At 33.1% G+C, this 22,682-nt stretch overlaps 1 protein-coding gene across 1 annotated transcript in view; it reads right to left on the minus strand.

The window, feature by feature from the left end:
• The window catches only part of LOC143069869 (mediator of RNA polymerase II transcription subunit 12-like protein), a 77,316-nt gene that overhangs the window by 13,703 nt on the left and 40,931 nt on the right, over positions 1 to 22,682 (minus strand). The window contains exons 27-36 of the mRNA XM_076244674.1: positions 22,125 to 22,243; positions 21,554 to 21,715; positions 13,379 to 13,511; positions 12,930 to 12,998; positions 12,338 to 12,447; positions 10,508 to 10,631; positions 10,055 to 10,210; positions 9,215 to 9,354; positions 4,412 to 4,514; positions 4,048 to 4,152 (exon numbers count right to left, since the gene is read on the minus strand). Of these exons, the coding sequence (XP_076100789.1) occupies positions 4,048 to 4,152; positions 4,412 to 4,514; positions 9,215 to 9,354; positions 10,055 to 10,210; positions 10,508 to 10,631; positions 12,338 to 12,447; positions 12,930 to 12,998; positions 13,379 to 13,511; positions 21,554 to 21,715; positions 22,125 to 22,243 (1,221 nt within the window). The remainder of the gene's footprint in view (positions 1 to 4,047; positions 4,153 to 4,411; positions 4,515 to 9,214; positions 9,355 to 10,054; positions 10,211 to 10,507; positions 10,632 to 12,337; positions 12,448 to 12,929; positions 12,999 to 13,378; positions 13,512 to 21,553; positions 21,716 to 22,124; positions 22,244 to 22,682) is intronic.

The following is a 22,682-nucleotide window of genomic DNA, read 5'->3' on the forward strand; positions in this document are numbered from 1 at the left end:
AAAATTGTCGAAACTTCCGTTTAAGATTTCTGTGGTAAACTATCTATTCTATTGTTAGGACCATTTTATAATAAATACCCTTTTGTACAAGAATACTTTCTTTATAGAAGTATAGATCTGCTGGTTATAGATTTTTTTTATAACTTTCATTATTGTGACGACGTGCTATGAAATTCAGATTAATTTATAAATGAAGGTGTATATAAACTTTTGGTCATAAACACAATTCTTTTAAACAGTTCAACGAGTGCGTCAATGTTACAGTAGTCTGTTTACTACAAGTTACTAAGCTTGGCCCGATTCATCTGTCATTTATGGAAACTAATTCACCACTTTCTGAGACATTCATTTTTATTTCACCATCAGACATGGAGCTACATTTGTAACCAAAGGAAAATTCTCAAATTAAAGAAATTTGACATGATATGCTGAAACTTTCTTATTATAAATTAAACGACTGCCTTTCTTAGATATGTGAATTTTTATGGTCAAATTTTTTCATTGTTAACGGACATTTTGAGATTTATTATTGTAAAAAAATGTTTTTTTAAAGAAATTAACATTCAAAATTTAGAACTTCATGAACATGTACAGGAAGCTGAATTATTGCACATCTATGTACTACTTAAAATCGTACTTCGATCTGTTGCGTCCTTAAAATGTTCTGACCGTATTAAGATTTAATGTACGGAAATGTTTCGGTAAATTAAATTCAAATCAAAATTGAATGTTTATGACACACAAAAAGAGAAACCAGAATCTCTTGATGACCAAACGTATGTACACGTTGGGGCGATTTAGAGCTTTTCAGAAGGAGTGAGATTCCACCCTTGTTGAAAGCCTTGTGGAGACCTCCAGTGATCGGGAAGGTCGTGCGCCCTGCGCCTATAGCGCATATCGACCAAAAATGGCTCATAGAGTGACTTATGTAAGCGCCCACGTGGCGCACGTTTCGATACATTTAGATATCGTCAAATGGATTTCCGATCGTGTTCCGAGCCGCCATGTGTGTGTACACAAGTTGACAACTGTGGAATGTTCCTCCAATGATAGGAGCACCTATATATTTTTGGGACGTCTCGGGTGTTTTCCTATGGAAATAATAGAACCATGGGGTGTAACTGATTACCCCAAAAACGTAATTAACCATCATTCATGATATGATTTTTTACAACTTTAAATTTGTAAAATTTGGCTAGTACAGACGAGTTGTCTCTAATTATTATCTTTTAAGTTGGTTCAGCTTGCTACTATTTCGATTGAAAAACCCCAAAGCCTTTTTATGAATATAGTTTTTGTCTCCATAAAAGGCGACTAACTGTCCTTGTCACTTTTTGGTCTTTGGCTTGTTTTGACATTTTGTAAACATGCCTTCAGCGAATTGTTGTTTTGTTTTATCAATTAATGATACTCTCTACTGTTATTGTTGTCATCGTGATGAAGTAATACTAATACAAGAAGTGCCGAGGAAATGCCAAATACATCCTCTAAATACAAAGCGTCTGGAATAAGTATGGTATCGACGAAGACCCAAATTTAATGTAAAAAAAACATGAACATGAACAAGACAACAGTAGCAGAAGAAACATTGTAAGTAAAGGATATCTTAAACATTATCTGGTTTGGAAGAAGTTATTTTACATTCTTTGAAATTGAAATAACAAAATCACAGGCATAATATCCATGATGTTATTTAGAATCATAAAGGTAAGGTAACCACCATCTCTTTGCCGAGATATACACTTTTTACTTTTTTCACTGTAGTCAATTCAAATGGCCCATTCATTTGACAACATGGCCCATTATTTTTTAAAATGGCCCCTTGAATTTAATTTTGAGGGGCCCTGGGCCCATAGAGAAAAAATCCTTCCAGATCACTGGACCTCTAGATTTTTAAATTCCCTCTGTTTTTCTCATGGATGGAGTGTGGTCTCTCTGTAAATTACTCCATATCTTTTCATTTTCCTATCTACCGAAGGTTCCATGTGAAAATCATATCTGTTAAACTAAATGTACAAAACAGGCTCAAGAAAAGGCGAAATTTCTTTTTCAAACCCGAACTAGAAATCCATTTTTTTTCTAATAGAGCACCTTACATTATCGTCAATGAGTTCAGGCATGTGAAAAATTATATAATCATACACAAGAAAGAAACCCTGAACAGACTTTCAGCAATAATTTTTACCTATTTAATATTAAGTAAATATTAACATGTACATGTATTTGATAAAGTACAGATATAACAAAGAAACTGCCCGGTATCCGACGTAAGAGTACACTTTTTACTGCACTTGTAGTCTGGTGCGTTCACTTTGAGGACACATTGTAGTCCGAAAAAATAAAGGACTTCATTCCTATCAAACACCTTTTTACTTGTTTACCAGTATATTTCTTTTAGTTTTGGGTAAAATTGTAAAGGAAACTAGATATCATTGAGATGGGAGCCATCTCTGTGGGCCCCACTGTGAATAATGTGCATTAAAAAATTGTATCTTTACCATAGGACATGGGTTTGTCAACTGAAATCAAAGTTTTTGACCTTGACCTTTGACCTAGGAAGTTGTAAATAAATTATGACACACCCTTTGGTGTTGGTTTATAAACATGTCAAGTATAAACTTTGAAATGATAACGGTTCTCAAGATATAGAGCGGACACGATCTTTACCATAGGACATGGGGTTGTCAACTGAAACCAAAGTTTTTGACCTTGACCTTTGACCTAGGAAGTTGCACATAAATTATGACACACCCTTTGGTGTTGGTTTATATACATGTCAAATATAAACTTTGAAATGATAACGGTTCTCAAGATATAGAGCGGACACAATCTTTACCATAGGACATGGGGTTGTCAACTGAAACCAAAGTTTTTGACCTTGAACTTTGCCCTAGGCAGTCGTTCATAAATTATGACACACCCTTTGGTGTTGGTTTATATACAATACATGTCAAGTATAAACTTTGAAATCATAACGGTTCTCAAGATATAGAGCGGACACGATCTTTACCATAGGACATGGGGTTGTCAACTGAAACCAAAGTTTTTGACCTTGAACTTTGCCCTAGGCAGTCTTTCATAAATTATGACACACCCTTTGGTGTTGGTTTATATACAATACATGTCAAGTATAAACTTTGAAATCATAACGGTTCTCAAGATATAGAGCGGACACGATCTTCACCACAGGACACAGAGTTGTCAACTGAAACCAAAGTTTTTTTACCTTGACCTTTGACCTAGGAAGTTGTACATACATCATGACACGCCCTCTGGTGGTGGTTAATAAACATGTAAAGTATAAAGTATGAAATCATAATGGTTCTCTAGATATGGATCGGACACAAAGTGTTACGGACGGACGGACAGACTGATCACTATAGTGGACCCGCCTTTGGCGGGGCCCTAATAATACTATCAAGATTTCCTTCCATAAATCTTTTTTTTCTGTTCTGACTTTGAAGAAATGACTACTTTTCGCCAATCGAAATGGTGCATGGACATATTTTGTTTCATATTCTTAGAATTATTTTCAATATTATCGGTATTAAACTTGATTATAGACAGATGAAAGTTTGTCAGCATTGTCAATCTTTTTAACGTTAAAGTACCAATAGTTCGGTCACTACTCAATTGTCCCTAACGTAGCTAATTTTGACGGTAAAGAAACATCAATTCGATCACTTTTCTGTTACGGGCTGTAACATTTGGTTGAGGCAAACTTGAGTTAGAAAATGGAAACTAATTTCAAAACATACAGAGGGACAAGGGTAGCACGTATTGTCCCTTCTGTTGTAGCAGGGGCATTATAAGAATATGGCTCTTTCTTTTTACAAAATACCAGCTGCTAATATCTCCAACTACATGTATCATTAGTTTTTAAAGTACTTTGTTTTAAACTTGTGATAAAGTGTTCAGTACTAGTTTCTCTATACACCAAGCAAGTTTCTTCTATACTGCTGAAAAAAGCATGAAATAAAGAGAAAAGAGAATTGAGAAAATCTCTCAAACACTTGAATGAGATACGAGATTAAATGTTATACAAACCTGGATGAAACTTCCACCACTGCCACTGTTAGTTCTTTTGTTTTTCTTCTTTACTCTTTTCTTTTCTGCAACAGTTGTTTCTGCTGGTTCTTTCGGCTTTTCTTCCTAAAATTAACAGATACACCACATCTTAAAAATCTTATGATGGATTTCTTGACATTAAATACCCTAGTTAATTAATCTATGACCTTCTGCTATTTGATTTAGTAGTACAAACGTAATTACAGTTCAAAGGACTATGCAACCTGTTTTAACCATCAAATTTTACTTGAAGATTATTTGAGAAAATTGAAATTTCCATAGTTTTGAGAAAAACAATTCAAATGTTATACATTTTTTTTTTATATTTATACTTATAACTAACCACTTTCTCTTGAGGTGGTTCTAAATCTTCTGGTGGCAAGTTTGGTGGTTCTAAGAAATAGCTGAGATTCTTCCTTAATGCATGTGTATGGTACAGTTGTACTCTGAAAGGAAAATAAATAGTACACTAAATAGTACAACACAATGTGCTCTTTTTATCTGATTTAAACTGTTTCTGGATTAAAATATCTATTTGGTCTAAATTCATTCTATTGAAGCACTAGCACACTAGACTTATGAGTTTGACCCCATAAAGATGAAAGCAATGACCTAAAATTGGATTTTACTGCAACAAAGATAGAATGGATATGAGTCAGAATATTGTTTCTGAGTAGATTGATAAGCCTTCCTGCACTCTATTTTCTTGTGAACCAACATGTTAAAAAGATTCCCTTCATTGCATATTAACATGTTCTTGTCTAATATGCATGATATATTTGTTAAAAAGATTCCCTTCATTGCATATTAACATGTTCTTGTCTAATGTGCATGATATATTAACATGTTCTTGTCTAATGTGCATGATATCTTAACATGTTCTTGTCTAATGTGCATGATATATTAACATGTTCTTGTCTAATGTGCATGATATATCAACATGTTCTTGTCTAATGTGCAATTAACATGTTCTTGTCTAATGTGCATGATATATTAACATGTTCTTGTCTAATGTGCATGATATATTAACATGTTCTTGTCTAATGTGCATGAAATATTAACATGTTCTTGTCTAATGTGCATGATATATTAACATGTTCTTGTCTAATGTGCATGATATATTAACATATTCTTGTCTAATGTGCATGAAATATTAACATGTTCTTGTCTAATGTGCATGAAATATTAACATGTTCTTGTCTAATGTGCATGATATATTAACATGTTCTTGTCTAATGTGCATGATATATTAACATGTTCTTGTCTAATGTGCATGATATATTTGTTAAAAAGATTCCCTTCATTGCATATTAACATGTTTTTGTCTAATGTGCATGATATATTGATATGTTTTTGTCTAATGTGCATAATATATTAATATGTTCTTGTCTAATGTGCATGATATATTAACATGTTCTTGTCTAATGTGCATGATATATTGACATGTTCTTGTCTAATGTGCATGATATATTAACATGTTCTTGTCTAATGTGCATGATATATTAACATGTTCTTGTCTAATGTGCATGATATATTAATATGTTCTTGTCTAATGTGCATGATATATTAACATGTTCTTGTCTAATGTGCATGATATATCAACATGTTCTTGTCTAATGTGCATGATATATTTGTTCTTGTCTAATGTGCATGATATATTAACATGTTCTTGTCTAATGTGCATGATATATTAATATGTTCTTGTCTAATGTGCATGATATATTAACATGTTCTTGTCTAATGTGCATGATATATTAACATGTTCTTGTCTAATGTGCATGATATATTAACATGTTCTTGTCTAATGTGCATGATATATCAACATGTTCTTGTCTAATGTGCATGATATATTTGTTCTTGTCTAATGTGCATGATATATTAACATGTTCTTGTCTAATATCCATGATATATTTGTTCTTGTCTAATGTGCATGATATCTTAACATGTTCTTGTCTAATGTGCATGATATATTAACATGTTCTTGTCTAATGTGCATGATATATTGACATGTTCTTGTCTAATGTGCATGATATATTAACATGTTCTTGTCTAATGTGCATGATATATCAAAATGTGCATGATATATTTGTTCTTGTCTAATGTGCATGATATCTTAACATGTTCTTGTCTAATGTGCATGATATATTAACATGTTCTTGTCTACTGTGCATGATATATTGACATGTTCTTGTCTAATGTGCATGATATCTTAATATGTTCTTGTCTAATGTGCATGGTATATTAACATGTTCTTGTCTAATGTGCATGATATATTAATATGTTCTTGTCTAATGTGCATGATATCTTAACATGTTCTTGTCTAATGTGCATGATATATTAATATGTTCTTGTCTAATGTGCATGATATCTTAACATGTTCTTGTCTAATGTGCATGATATATCAACATGTTCTTGTCTAATGTGCATGATATCTTAACATGTTCTTGTCTAATGTGCATGATATATTAACATGTTCTTGTCTAATGTGCATGATATATTAACATGTTCTTGTCTAATGTGCATGATATCTTAACATGTTCTTGTCTAATGTGCATGATATATTAATATGTTCTTGTCTAATGTGCATGATATATCAACATGTTCTTGTCTAATGTGCAATTAACATGTTCTTGTCTAATGTGCATGATATATCAACATGTTCTTGTCTAATGTGCAATTAACATGTTCTTGTCTAATGTGCATGATATATTAACATGTTCTTGTCTAATGTGCATGATATATCAACATGTTCTTGTCTAATGTGCAATTAACATGTTCTTGTCTAATGTGCATGATATATTAACATGTTCATGTCTAATGTGCATGATATATTAACATGTTCTTGTCTAATGTGCATGATATATTAATATGTTCTTGTCTAATGTGCATGATATATCAACATGTTCTTGTCTAATGTGCATGATATATTAACATGTTCTTGTCTAATGTGCATGATATATTAATATGTTCTTGTCTAATGTGCATGATATATCAACATGTTCTTGTCTAATGTGCATGATATATTAATATGTTCTTGTCTAATGTGCATGGTATATTAACATGTTCATGTCTAATGTGCATGATATATTAATATGTTCTTGTCTAATGTGCATGATATATTAATATGTTCTTGTCTAATGTGCATGATATCTTAACATGTTCTTGTCTAATGTGCATGATATATCAACATGTTCTTGTCTAATGTGCATGATATATCGACATGTTCTTGTCTAATGTGCATGATATATTAACATGTTCTTGTCTAATGTGCATGATATATTGACATGTTCTTGTCTACTGTGCATGATATATTAATATGTTCTTGTCTAATGTGCATGATATCTTAACATGTTCTTGTCTAATGTGCATGATATATCAACATGTTCTTGTCTAATGTGCATGATATCTTAACATGTTCTTGTCTAATGTGCATGATATATTAACATGTTCTTGTCTAATGTGCATGATATCTTAACATGTTCTTGGTTCTTGTCTAATGTGCATGATATATTAACATGTTCTTGTCTAATGTGCATGATATCTTAACCAGTGTTCTAGGATTTTTTTGGCACCTTGACTTACCACGGGTAAGATCAATAAAAAAATTACTTACCCACATCTAAAAGTTTAATCCGCCAACCAATGCGGACGGCGCCAAAAAAAACCGATTTCTTACTAAATTTGACAAATATGTTATAGTTATTACTATGTCATTTATTAAGAGCTATAATAAATGTAACTGTAAGTTTATTTTCCTCCGATGACAAGAAAAAAAATCGTTTATGTCCCGATTTAAGCACCAGTTATCAATCCGGATATTCCGATTTTACCGACACCGTGACCGACTTTTAGAATGATAGGAGAAGAATGTGGTCTCTTTTGCGCTTGATTACACCTAGTAAACGAGTGCTTGAATAAAAGCGCCGATAGACATCGACAAAATCTTCGATCTTTTATCAAAGTTTTTTCTCGTGATTTAATAAAAATAAAAAGCAGATATGGGAAAATTGAAGAGGACCGGGAAATTTCATGTGCATGATATATTAACATGTTCTTGTCTAATGTGCATGATATATTGACATGTTCTGGTCTAATGTGCATGATATATGAACATGTTCTGGTCTAATGTGCATGATATATGAACATGTTCTGGTCTAATGTGCATGATATATGAACATGTTCTTGTCTAATGTGCATGATATCTTAACATGTTCTTGTCTAATGTGCATGATATATTGACATGTTCTGGTCTAATGTGCATGATATATGAACATGTTCTGGTCTAATGTGCATGATATATGAACATGTTCTGGTCTAATGTGCATGATATATGGACATGTTCTTGTCTAATGTGCATGATATATTGACATGTTCTTGTCTAATGTGCATGATATATTGACATGTTCTTGTCTAATGTGCATGATATATTGACATGTTCTTGTCTAATGTGCATGATATATTAATATGTTCTTGTCTAATGGGCATGATGTATCAACATGTTCTTGTCTAATGTGCATGATATATTAACATGTTCTTGTCTAATGTGCATGATATATTAATATGTTCTTGTCTAATGTGCATGATATATTGATATGTTCTTGTCAAATGTGCAATTAACATGTTCTTGTCTAATGTGCATGATATATTGACATGTTCTTGTCTAATGTGCATGATATATTAACATGTTCTTGTCTAATGTTCATGATATATTAATATGTTCTTGTCTAATGTGCATGATATATTGATATGTTCTTGTCAAATGTGCAATTAACATGTTCTTGTCTAATGTGCATGATATATTAACATGTTCTTGTCTAATGTGCATGATATATTAACATGTTCTTGTCTAATATCATATATATTTGCCACTCAACAATAAACAGCAATCCAACAATATTGAGGTTATTCAGATAAAAATGTAAAGTATAATGGCCTGGTCATTTGTCCATCTTTTGAGACCATATAGTGACCTCTGAATGTCTATTAATGATGGATGGAAGCTTCCTAATTACAGTAAACTCAAATCAAAAGAGATGGTTGAAAGAAGGAGTCATAAAAAAACAATTCTACAAAAAGCTCCGGCAAAAGGAATTATGTTTTGGTCTTTATTAACACGGGTGAGATTGTTAACAGTAGTGAATATTACCTATGTTGTTCCTCATATTTCAGTGGTTTCTTCTCTAGCCTAACGGCACCAAAGAATGTCCATGATAATGGTGGTGGATATTTAAATCCCTCTATAACTTCCCATGGACTTATTCTCTCCTTCTTTGATACTTGAAATCCCTAAAATATATAAATAGAAAATAAATTTTTATTCTTGTGAAAACATCCTGAACTCCAAGAAAGCATACAATCTTGTGCTATGCATACCCCTAGCATAACTCAAAGTATCTTCAAACAGGAAGACGTGTGTGGGCTCATAAATCAAACCTCCCATGTTGCAACAAATCACTAGCTTCTGACCAAATATCAAGTCATTTTGTTCAATATTATTGGAGAAATGTATGATGAAAATCTTTTATATTTATTTTGATATATTGGAAAATTCAAGGCCATAAAAAAAGAATAGGTTTGTTTGCCCAAACGCTACCTACCCAGAAAAAAGATGCCTACTCAAATTCTTTTATTGTCCTGATTTGAAGAAGTTTTTTTTTAATCAGATAGGCATGAAGACTAATAAACACCCGATACTTCAATTTCTCTTTTTGAAAAAAAAAAAAGAAAATGCCTACCTACTGGCCCAAAGTATCAGCAAACATGAATTAGGTAACGACTCATCACTGCCAAAGGGTTGGCAACCTATGTAGACATTCTGTTTACAAGTTTCTGAAAACATGGTGACAAAACTATTTATTGTCTGAATGGATGGGAGTGGGAATAAAATATGACATTCTTCTGTACCCTTATCGATAATTCTTTTAGAAAATTATAAAAGTTTAACACAAACCAACTTTAAACTTGTATGTACAAACTAAAAACTAACCTGTTTTTTACTAAATCCATCAAATTTATTGCCTTTACTATCAACCTGTGTACCATGGGGTTCACAAACAATAACTTCATAATATCGCTTAGGAAGGGGAAGTAATTGTCTGATTTTGTCTAATGACTCGGACTGTAATTTGTCACTGAACTCTTTCTGCAAAGTGAATAAAAAGAATAAGAAACAGAATCATTTTATATTCATACAAAAAATTGACATAGCAAATAAGTCATGATGACACCAGTTTGTTTATAATTTTGTTATTTAACTTTTCATAGTGAACAAGTTAAAATAATTAACTTGTTTTGATTTAAAAAAAAAAAGATGACAGGATGTATATTGATTGATTGTTGTTTGCTTTACGCAGCATTAGCACAAACAGAATGTATATACATTAAATGTTCAATTTTTTTCTGACTGAATCTTAACACTCTACTCATAGTGTTATCTTACCCTCAGCTTTTTTATCAATGTTGTGTAAGCCTTTGTGTTTTCTTCTCCTTTTTCCATTCCATCATTAACAAGGGTTCCATGTATAAGTACACACAACATATCCAAAATGTTGGTAAATAATTCACTGCAATCAAAAATTAAATATTTAATTACGTTTGCTGATTGAGGTTAGGAATTCATTCAAAAGATGTGTTTATTTTTAATAGATAATTAGCAGTTTGGAAACTTCTCTTAGAAAGAAAAACCTCAAAACCTTTTTTTATATATTGTTGGTGATCTATGTGTAGTTGGCATATGCTATAGACCCATGTCTATTGTTGAAGACTACACACTTCATGGTGATCTATGTGTAGTTGGCATATGCTATAGACACATGTCTATTGTTGAAGACTACACATTTCATGGTGATCTATGTGTAGTTGGCATATGCTATAGACACATGACTATTGTTGAAGACTACACACTTCATGGTGATCTATGTGTAGTTGGCATATGCTATAGACACATGTCTATTGTTGAAGACTACACATTTCATGGTGATCTATGTGTAGTTGGCATATGCTATAGACACATGACTATTGTTGAAGACTACACACTTCATGGTGATCTATGTGTAGTTTGTATATGCTATAGACACATGTCTATTGTTGAGGACTACACATTTCATGGTGATCTATGTGTAGTTGGCATATGCTATAGACACATGTCAATTGTTGAAGACTACACATTTTATGGTGATCTATGTATAGTTGGCATATGCTATAGACACATGTCAATTGTTGAAGACTACACACTGCATGGTGATCTGTGTGTAGAATTTGGCATATGCTATAGACACATGACTATTGTTGAAGACTACACACTTCATGGTGATCTATGTGTAGTTGGCATATGCTATAGACACATGTCTATTGTTGAAGACTACACATTTCATGGTGATCTATGTGTAGTTGGCATATGCTATAGACACATGTCAATTGTTGAAGACTACACATTTCATGGTGATCTATGTGTAGTTGGCATATGCTATAGACACATGTCTATTGTTGAAGACTACACATTTCATGGTGATCTATGTGTAGTTGGCATATGCTATAGACACATGTCAATTGTTGAAGACTACACATTTCATGGTGATCTATGTGTTGTTGGCATATGCTATAGACACATGTCAATTGTTAAAGACTACATCTTTCATGGTGATCTATGTGTAGTTGGCATATGCTATAGACACATGTCAATTGTTGAAGACTACACATTTCATGGTGATCTATGTGTAGTTGGCATATGCTATAGACACATGCCTATTGTTGAAGACTACACATTTTATGGTGATCTATGTGTTGTTGGCATATGCTATAGACACATGTCAATTGTTAAAGACTACATCTTTCATGGTGATCTATGTGTAGAATTTGGCATATGCTATAGACAGATGACTATTGTTGAAGACTACACATTTCATGGTGATCTATGTTTAGTTGGCATATGCTATAGACACATGTCTATTGTTGAAGACTACACACTTCATGGTGATCTATGTGTAGTTGGCATATGCTATAGACACATGTCAATTGTTGAAGACTACACATTTCATGGTGATCTATGTGTAGAATTTGGCATATGCTATAGACACATGCCTATTGTTGAAGACTACACATTTTATGGTGATCTATGTGTAGTTGGCATATGCTATAGACACATGTCAATTGTTGAAGACTACACATTTCATGGTGATCTATGTGTAGAATTTGGCATATGCTATAGACACATGTCAATTGTTGAAGACGACACATTTCATGGTGATCTTTGTGTAGTTAGAGTACCTACCTGTTAGATTGGGAGTCCACAATACCACTAGTAACCAGTTGTAGTAACAGAAATGTCCAATCCGTGGTATTAGAGTTGTTTCTTTGGATGGTATCAAACATACCACCAACCTACAATTATATTTACATATTGTGAAAGGTCTTTTATTTATAACATGTATAGGATGTCACACTTTTAAAGCAAGAGGAATTTAAGTCATAATTTCAAATCATGTCAAATAAGTACTTTTTGTGAGAAAAATATAATTGTATAAAATGGAAAAAAAATTATATACTGTATACGGCTGTGCATAGTGGCACCCCCTTTTCAACCCCCACGAATCGGAACCATTTTAAAATTAAAATTAGGTCTGGTCAATTAACCTCACAAAGTCCTATTGGCATAGTCTATAGTAAGCAAAAATACTTTTATACATGAGCTCCTAAGTTTTCCCTGGTTTTTGGTGGGGTTCATGTTGCTCAATCCTTAGTTTTTTTGTACCGTGTTTTTGTGTTCCCCCAAAATATTGTGTTTTTCTTGGTTTATTTGTTTTCAATTACTACCTTGGCATCTTCTCCCTGTACCTATAAAATGAAAATGTGATGTCACTCACCAAGGAAAGTCGTAATTGTAAAGCCTCATGGATGTTCTGCCTTTCTTTGAATTCATCAGGGGTTTTATCCTAAAATACAAATTAAGAATAAGTTAGTGTATGCACTTTCTAGTCATATGGTAACCTTTAGGAATCCAACATACTGTAAATAGGCCCTTCAAAGGAGAAAGAAGGAGGAGACATTCCGATTTCTTTAAAAAAAAAATCTTTCCCAGACCACGAAAAATTAATAATTAATTTTTAAATCTTCATGAGTGTAATCCTGATTTCCCTTGAAAATAACGGACCAATCCTGAGTTCCAGCAAAAATCTGGTAGAGTAGATTGCCAGCTGTTACCTTACATTCAAAACTTGGCTCATGTATCATTCTAGTACAAAGTAGGGTTAATATTCATATAGCATTGTCAAAGTGTCAACATAACATACATATTTTTAAAACAAGTACAAACCAATGCATCTTTACAATTATTGATGAACTGTTGGTGAAGTAATGAACATAGAAGTCCTTCTCTCTGTTCATCTTGTCCCTTTAAACAAGTCAGCACTAGTGATAAGAAAGGCTGGTGTCCTAATAAGGATTTACTGAAATTATAAAATAAATATATATTGGTATTAAAAGTTAAAGAATGGATTTTTTATTAAAAGAAATTCATAATTATTCAGTTGTTTATAATTATCTTACCTGCCTCCATACAGAATACACATAAAATATTTTCCACTGCACATTCAACAAGCCCCAATCAATCAGTCTAACCTGAAACGTTTGTATTTTAACCAAACCTAGCATTTATCACTTAACAAAACCTTTGTCTCTTATATGATATTTGTGTCATCATCAACCATATCTTTACAATAAGATTTCCTGAACTGAACTGAATATAATTGACATTTACCTGAATTTCATATGCATAAGCTAATATATCATGTTCTAAAAAATATAATGTTACATGCTGAGAGCACAAACTTCAGTAGCAAACATATTTTTAAATCACATTTGATAGAAACAAGAATGTGTCCCAAGTACACGGATGCCCCATCCGCACTATCATTTACTATGTTCAGTGAACTGTGAAAATGAGATATCATAGGAAACATGTTTACAAAGTTTTAAGTTGATTGGACTTCAACTTCATCAAAAACTATGAGACGGAGGAATAGACAGACAAATAAACGGACAAACAGACAAATGGACGCAAAGACCAGAAAACATAATGGCCATAAATGGGGCATAATAAAAATATTATAACACTTACCATTACCTTGATGATAATTTGTCATCAGACTAGTGTTGACTAATATTTAAGTCTAGGAAAACATGGGTTATTCATTTATTAAAACAGGGGTTTGAAGTAGATTTCAGTAACTGTGAGTACTCTAAGTGATTTTGATTAGTTTTTTGTCCTTAATATCAATCTAAAGTCTATACTCTTTGCCACTGATTTTCAGTTTGTTTTATTGGTGTGCTGTTTACCTACTGTCCCAAGTTACCAGGAGGGTTATGGGCTGACCAACATGTTTACCTTCTGTCCCAAGTTACCAGGAGGGTTATGGGCTGACCAACATGTTTACCTACTGTCCCAAGTTACCAAGATGGTTATGGGCTGACCAACATGTTTACCTACTGTCCCAAGTTACCAAGAGGGTTATGGGCTGACCAACATGTTTACCTACTGTCCCAAGTTACCAAGAGGGTTATGGGCTGACCAACATGTTTACCTACTGTCCCAAGTTACCGGGAGGGTTATGGGCTGACCAACATGTTTACCTACTGTCCCAAGTTACCAAGATGGTTATGGGCTGACCAACATGTTTACCTACTGTCCCAAGTTACCAAGAGGGTTATGGGCTGACCAACATGTTTACCTACTGTCCCAAGTTACCAAGAGGGTTATGGGCTGACCAACATGTTTACCTACTGTCCCAAGTTACCGAGAGGGTTATGGGCTGACCAACATGTTTACCCATACATTATTATTAAGGTGCCTATCACAATCAAAGGGCCTGTAATCCAGTGGTTGTCATTTGTCATGTTTGTTGCTATCTGTAATAATTGATTCCTTTTATTTAACAGTGCATTTATCTGGCTTTTGATTTCTCTTTTGAGTTGTTACACATTTTTTTATCATCCTATTGCAAACCAAATGAAAGTTTTCCACTGACTCATCTCCTCTTGGTAAAGGAATTTAAACCTGTGTCTGTTCTATTGGCCCATCCAATAAATACAATAGCTATTGTTCTCTATGCAGATTTTTTAATTAATAGATGTATTTTCATCAACTAAGAAGATCATTCTTTACGCATGTAAATTAATCAACGAGTGATAGATTTCTCTTTGAAGAAATTTAAAGGTCCCAGTGAATAAATTACATAGAGAACAATAACTATTGTAATGGGACAATAGAACAGACAAAAGTTTAGATACCTTGACCAAGAGCAGTTGACTCTGTGGAAAACATGCATTTGGTTTGCAATAACTCTTTTTAGGCTGACTTCACAGCAGTGTATGTGTTTTATAGACCATCTGGTGGTCTGTAGTTGTTTACATTCCAATGAATGTTGGTATCTGATGGAGAATGGTTTCATTGGCAATGAATGATGGTATCTGTTGGAGAATGGTCTCATTGGCAATGAATGATGGTATCTGATGGAGAATGGTCTCATTGGCAATGAATGTTGGTATCTGATGGTGAATGGTCTCATTGGCAATGAATGTTGGTATCTGATGTTGAATGGTCTCATTGGCAATGAATGATGGTATCTGATGGAGAATGGTCTCATTGGCAATGAATGTTGGTATCTGATGGAGAATGGTCTCATTGGCAATGAATGTTGGTATCTGATGGTGAATGGTCTCATTGGCAATGAATGATGGTATCTGATGGAGAATGGTCTCATTGGCAAAGAATGATGGTATCTGATGGAGAATGGTTTCATTGGCAATGAATGTTGGTATCTGATGGAGAATGGTCTCATTGGCAATGAATGTTGGTATCTGATGGAGAATGGTCTCATTGGCAATGAATGTTGGTATCCGATGGAGAATGGTCTCATTGGCAATCATACCACATTACCTTACTTTTATACTTACTAAATGTCTAACCATGAAAACTGGGATCTAAGAAATCAAATAAATTTACATTATATATTAAATGATTTAGAAAAAAACAGAAACTTATTTTTATTTAATTGTTTTTAATAGTTTTTTCCTCTGTGAGTTTTGTATATGTATCAGCATCCAACATTTATTTTGTTCCTTATTGTATGTCTTTAGTGTTTTCTTTCTTTCACAAGTTATTTTTCATCAGTATATAGAATGGTTTCCTCTTTCAAATTTTTGCAAAATTGACATAGAATTAAAATTAAACTTTGACATTTCTAGAAAAAGGAGTAACACTACATCTACAGTTACCACAAGAGACAGACACGAGTGCTTATAAGTAGAGAATTTATATTTTGATTATTATTATTTATGTATGCATTGTAGTTAACCGATTCTTACTGAAACAATCGCTTTGACACACTATAGACAGCACATTTATTTAGTGATTATTTTGTAATCCCAAAATCCTTGCTAAAATTATTATTTTTCAAGTCACAATCCTAAAAGATAATTTGATTGGATTTCTTTAAGGTCAAGTTACAGTAAATGGGCTATGTCACAGATTTCAGTAAAATTTTGCATACAACTCTGGCTCGATGAACTTCAAATGAAAATCGAAAAAATAATGCATTGATTTCATTTATCATTTAAAATATTACTGATTGAATTCTTACAAAATTGGTGAGCATTTGTATAGAAAGCACATAAAATCGGCATAAAACCTTCTAAAATTTGTCTTAAAATCGCCAAATCTCTAATTCTACTCCATAGATTTTTCTTGAAAAACTATATGTTGTTGATACATAAATTACCATTATAATGATGTAAAATAAAGATAGGGTCACCGACTTCGTTTTTACGGTATACATCATAAAATGTTGTGTTCTTTGTGAAAAAATCCTATAAAACGTCGAAATAATCGTAACGTCGCCGTGTTGCAGGCCGTAAAACGTTGATTTTTGACGTTTTTCACTACCAACAAGATGAAAAAATGAGTATTAGACAACAAACGAAGTCGGTGACCCTATCTTTATTTTGCATCATTATAACGGAATTTTATGTGTCAACAACATACAGTTTTTAAAGAAAAATCTATGGAGTAGAATAAAAGATTTGGCGATTTTAAGACAAATTTTGTATGTGTTTTCGCTGATTGTATGTGCTTTCTATACAAATATTCACCCATAATAAAAAGAAATCAATCTGCAATATTTCAGATAATAAAATAGATAAATGCATTATTTTTTCGATTGTCAGTTGTAGTTTACCGAGCCAAGATTGTATGCAAAATTTGAGCAAAATCTACGACATAGCCCATTTACTGTTCCTTGACCTTAAGCCTTTTTATTCAGAAATATATTAATTGAACCTATATTACAGACACTAACAATACTATTAAAAAAAATGTTGAAAAAAATAGCTATCTAATCAATTGTAGAAACAAAATGATCACTCCCACCTTCATAATTTTAAATTAAATCAAACATCAATAAAGCTATACGCTTCCCTGTCAGCCTCTGAAAGTTACACTGAGAAAAGAAAAAAGATGTCAGGTCATAATTCACACAAACTTTTAGGGTTGGGTTCATGAACTTCACCATTTTTCAAACATAACTATTATCCAACTTTACATATTCCTTAAAAATACTCACACATACATGTACTAATTATTTGCTGAGGCTTGCCTACAATATTTCCTATTTTGGCCAACTTGACTTCATAGTTATTATTTCATTATAACCATAAATTACTTAAGGGGGCTCTCAGGTCTAAATTTTTTTCTTTCTTAATATAGAATTTCGCTATATTTTTCTACAAATTAACTTGATCTTATACTTAAATAAAAAGATGGGGTCACTGTTCATGTAAGCTCACAATCTGCCTTCGAAAGAAGCATATATTTTTGTAAAAGTACTTTTTTCCGTTGAACTAATAGGAGAAAAAGAAGTAATATCGAAATAAACAAGAATGTGTCCACAGTACACGGATGCCCCACTCGCACTATCATTTTCTATGTTTAGTGGACCGTGAAATTGGAATAAATTCTCTAATTTGGCATTAAAATTAGAATGATCTTATCAAAGGGAACATGTATACTAAGTTTCAAGTTGATTGGACTTCTACTTTATCAAAAACTACCTTGACCAAAAACTTTAACCTGAAATTTGCACTATCATTTTCTATGTTCAGTGAACCGTAAAATTGGGGTAAAAACTATAATTTGGCATTAAAATTAGAAAGATCATATCATAGGGCACATGTATACTAAGTTTCAAGTTGATTGGACTTCAACTTCATCAAAAACTACCTTGACCAAAAACTTTAACCTGAAATTTGCACTATCATTTTCTATGTTCAGTGAACCGTAAAATTGGGGTCAAAACTATAATTTGGCATTTAAATTAGAAAGATCATATCATAGGGCACATGTATACTAAGTTTCAAGTTGATTGGACTTCAACTTCATCAAAAACTACCTTGACCAAAAACTTTAACCTGAAGCGGGACAGACGGACGAACGAACGAACAGACAGACAGACAGACGGACGGACGGACGAACGGACGCACAGACCAGAAAACATAATGCCCCTCTACTATCGTAGGTGGGGCATAAAAAAGAACTAAATTACAGAAATCACTAAAATTTTACAATAGTTTAGTTTAAGTACAGCTTATTTGAAAATAATAATAAACAAGAATGTGTCCATAGTACACAGATGCCCCACTCGCACTATCATTTTCTATGTTTAGTGGACCGTGAAATTAGGGTAAAAACTCTAATTTGACATTCAAATTAGAAAGATCATATCATAGGGAACATGTATACTAAGTTTCAAGTTGATTGGACTTCAACTTCATCAAACAATACCTTGACCAAAAACTTTAACCTGAAGCGGGACAGACGGACGAACGGACGAACAGACGAACGAACGGACCCACAGACCAGAAAACATAATGCCCCTCTACTATCGTAGGTGGGGCATAAAAATATAATTCACTGATGAGTAAAAAAAGTTATTTCAATTCTAATGCCAAAAAATGGCATTTTTGCACCAAAGGGAGATAATTTGGAGCTTTTTCAATGATATATACATTTTAAAAGTCATCTGGGGGCAAAACAAATTGATTCATTGGAATGATTTTTGTACCATATGATAATGTAACAACTAATAAAGTAATAATTAAAATTTGTAATGAAAAAAAAAATGTTAAATTTTTTTCTGAAATTTGTATACCCTCGACCTCCTAAAGTGTCAATCAAATTAATCAAATTAATCAATACCAATTTGTCTATTCACATGTATGTAACAAACTATTACTAGATAATGAATGGTCTAGTAATTCATAACTTCCTTTTCCTATACATATGCAAATTACCAGATATAGAAGTTTTATAGTTAGGAGCCTCTAATTAGATATATCAAGATCAAACTTTTCTATGAAGAAAATCAAATTTGGCAGTATGTATGCCTCCGTTATCCGAAGAACCCCTCGAAAGCTGCGAGGGTACAGTGGCATCCATGTACACTCCCTAACTGGATTAATGGAGATGTGTCACTAACATATATTTATACGACAATTATTTTTACAAGGACAATCAATCCCCATCCAACACAAAGGGATTGTTAGGACACCGGAAAGTCTGTTATTATGGTGGAGGAAGCTGAAGTACTCTGAGAGAACCACCGGGCCACTCGGTGGAAACAGATAAACCAGAGAGATATCAGAAGATTGATCTCCAGGTCAAAGTAGGAGACAACTTTGACCAACCAAGGCCCTCAAAAAAGCAGTACTTCAGAGAAAATTTGCATATTAGACATACAGAGGTTCACGGAACAAGAATGAGGATAGAACAGGTGTCAGATATGGAAATCCCAAATTATTTGATGACCCTGCATGTAATAACAAAATTTGAATGTGTTGGTAAATTCAAACGTCATACTAGCAATGTCGCTCTATTTATTTTATTCATTGCACTTATCTATTAGTACTCCTTTACATATAAATATTATAGATATATTTGTATGAAAGAACATCCTAGTCATTGGGTGACAAAGTCATAAATACTGAAAGGAAAACCATGTTGATGTAATAAACTGAATTACTTATCATACTGTAATGTTGAAGGTGCAGAACATTATAGAAAAAAAATATCAATAAGTAACAAAGATGTGTGAAATAATCAAAAATAATCCATGGACAGAATTCTGAAAAAAAGTCTGTTTATCCTTTAATGTATTGCTTAGTCACCATACTTTTGTACTTTCTTATAACTACAATTATTCCTGATCATTTCAATTCTGACAATCAAATTTTGCAAATGATGAAAAATTAGATAATTTCAAATCATTTTTTCCCTCAACAAGTAAAGAGGCAAAAAAAAATGTGCCTGAAGAAAACAACTACAGGCTCTCAAGAGCCTGTATGTATCGCTCACCCGACTCTATTTGGGTTTTTGAAATCATATAGAAAAAGATAAAATTTGGCTACAAAGTAACAACACTTAGCCAGCACCTCATAAGGAAAGGAACATTCATGCTATGTTTGGTTTCATTCAATTCAGTGGTTCTCTAGAAGAAGACTTTAGTATGCATTTCCCATAGACTCCTATGTCTAAACTAAGCCCCCTGCTGGGGGCCATCTTGGATGATGGATCGTCTACAAAGTAACAATACTTGGTCAGCATCTCATAAGGAACATTCATGCTATGTTTGGTTTCATTCCATTCAGTGGTTCTCTAAAAGATAAAATTTGTATGTATTCCCATAGGGTTCTATGTTAAACTAAGTCTCCCCACTGGTGGCCATCTTGGATGTTGGATCTGTGACAAAGTAACAACACTTTGTCAGCATCTCATAAGGAACATTCATGCTATGTTTGGTTTCATTCCATTCAGTGGTTCTCTATAAGAAGACATTTGTATGTATTTCCTATAGGGTCCTATGTTAAAACAAGTCCCCTGCTGACGGCCATCTTGGATGATGGATCAGCTACAAAGTAACAACACTTGGTCAGCACCTCATAAGTAGCATTCATGCTATGTTTTATTTCATTCCATTCAGAGGTTCTCTAAAAGAAGACATTTGTATGTATTTCCCATAGGGTCCTATGTTAAACTAAGTCCACCGCTGGCAGCCATCTTGGATGTTGGACCAGCTACAAAGTAACAACACTTGGTCAGCACCTCATAAGGAGCATTCATGCTATGTTTGGTTTCATTCCATTCAGTGGTTCTCTAAAAGAAGTCATTTGTATGCATTTCCCATAGGGTCCTATGTTAAACTAAGTCCCCCGCTGGCAGCCATCTTGGATGATGGATCGGCTACAAAGTAACAACACTTGGTCAGCACCTCATAAGGAACATTCATACCATGTTTGGTTTCATTCCATTCAGTGGTTTTCTAGAAGAAGTTCAAAATGTAAAAAGTTAAATACGACGACGGACGCCAAGTGATGAGAACAGCTCACTTGGCTGAGCTAAGAGTAGTAAAAAGCATTTCATAAATAAAAAATCCATATTCACCTCTTTAGATTTCTCTCTTTGTCAAATTTTCCTTTATTTATGACATTATTCCCAGTCTCTAACACCTGTGCTGCTAATTTCAAAATGCGTCCTTGAACCTGGCTTGGTAACTTTGCTATCAGTGGTCCAAACATCCAAACACTGTCTTTATCCATCTTTACTCTATAAGAAAGAAAGAAAATATCAATAAGATATATCACTTATAAAAGAAATATCTAAACTGCAATTATTGTTAAGCTTTTCATTTGCCAGAAAAACAAAATCTAATCAACTGTGCATGCAGGTCAAAATCTAATCAACTATGCTTGCAGGCCAAAATCTAGTCATCTTTGCTTGTTGGTCAAAATCTAATCAACTTTGCCTCATGTCCAAAATCTATAGGCAACTTGCCTGAAGACTATACAACCTCAGATAACAAATAATTTTTCCATATGTGTAAGATAAACTGCTAACACATAGAACTTGAAAAACTTGTAGGAAGATATTCTAAGTAGTGTATATATTAATAAATCCCTTCGATCACCAACATTTGACTACCTTGCTAGTTGTATGACCCCATGGTAAGTAATACCTGTTTTGTTGTTCTGGTTCCATTATCATGCTGTAGGTGGAGGGTTTATTTGTCTCTGTCTGTTGGTGCAGTAACTCAATAGTCCCTCTTGCTACTTGATCCAAAATGTAATTGGTTTCCTAAAAGATAAACAACATTATTCTATATTGGAATTATTTTAGTAGGTTTCTCTATATGAATTGGATTTTGAATAAAAAAGCATATTCACCTGAGAAAGTGTTATTCACCGCGCTAAACGTCACACGCTTTTACATGCAACGTTATGGTAAAATGTTTCGTGTAAAATTTGTTTTGGTATATGTTTGTCATTAAATACATTTTCTTTTCTCGGAATATAGTGAATATCATTTTTTCAAAAGTCAATAAAACCGCATATTTACCTCATCAAAAGACAGTAATTGTATAATATTCTTGTTTTGTCTTTATTTTGTTCTCATTTTCCATTCTAATACAATTTGTGAAACTGCTTTATTTGACATTAAATGACCCAGAAAATTATAACAGTCTGAAGATCAAGTAGAAGAAAACATGAAACTCTCAAAATTTACAAATATTGGA

The sequence above is a fragment of the Mytilus galloprovincialis genome, chromosome 3, assembly GCF_965363235.1.
Source record: "Mytilus galloprovincialis chromosome 3, xbMytGall1.hap1.1, whole genome shotgun sequence".
Taxonomy (NCBI): domain Eukaryota; kingdom Metazoa; phylum Mollusca; class Bivalvia; order Mytilida; family Mytilidae; genus Mytilus; species Mytilus galloprovincialis.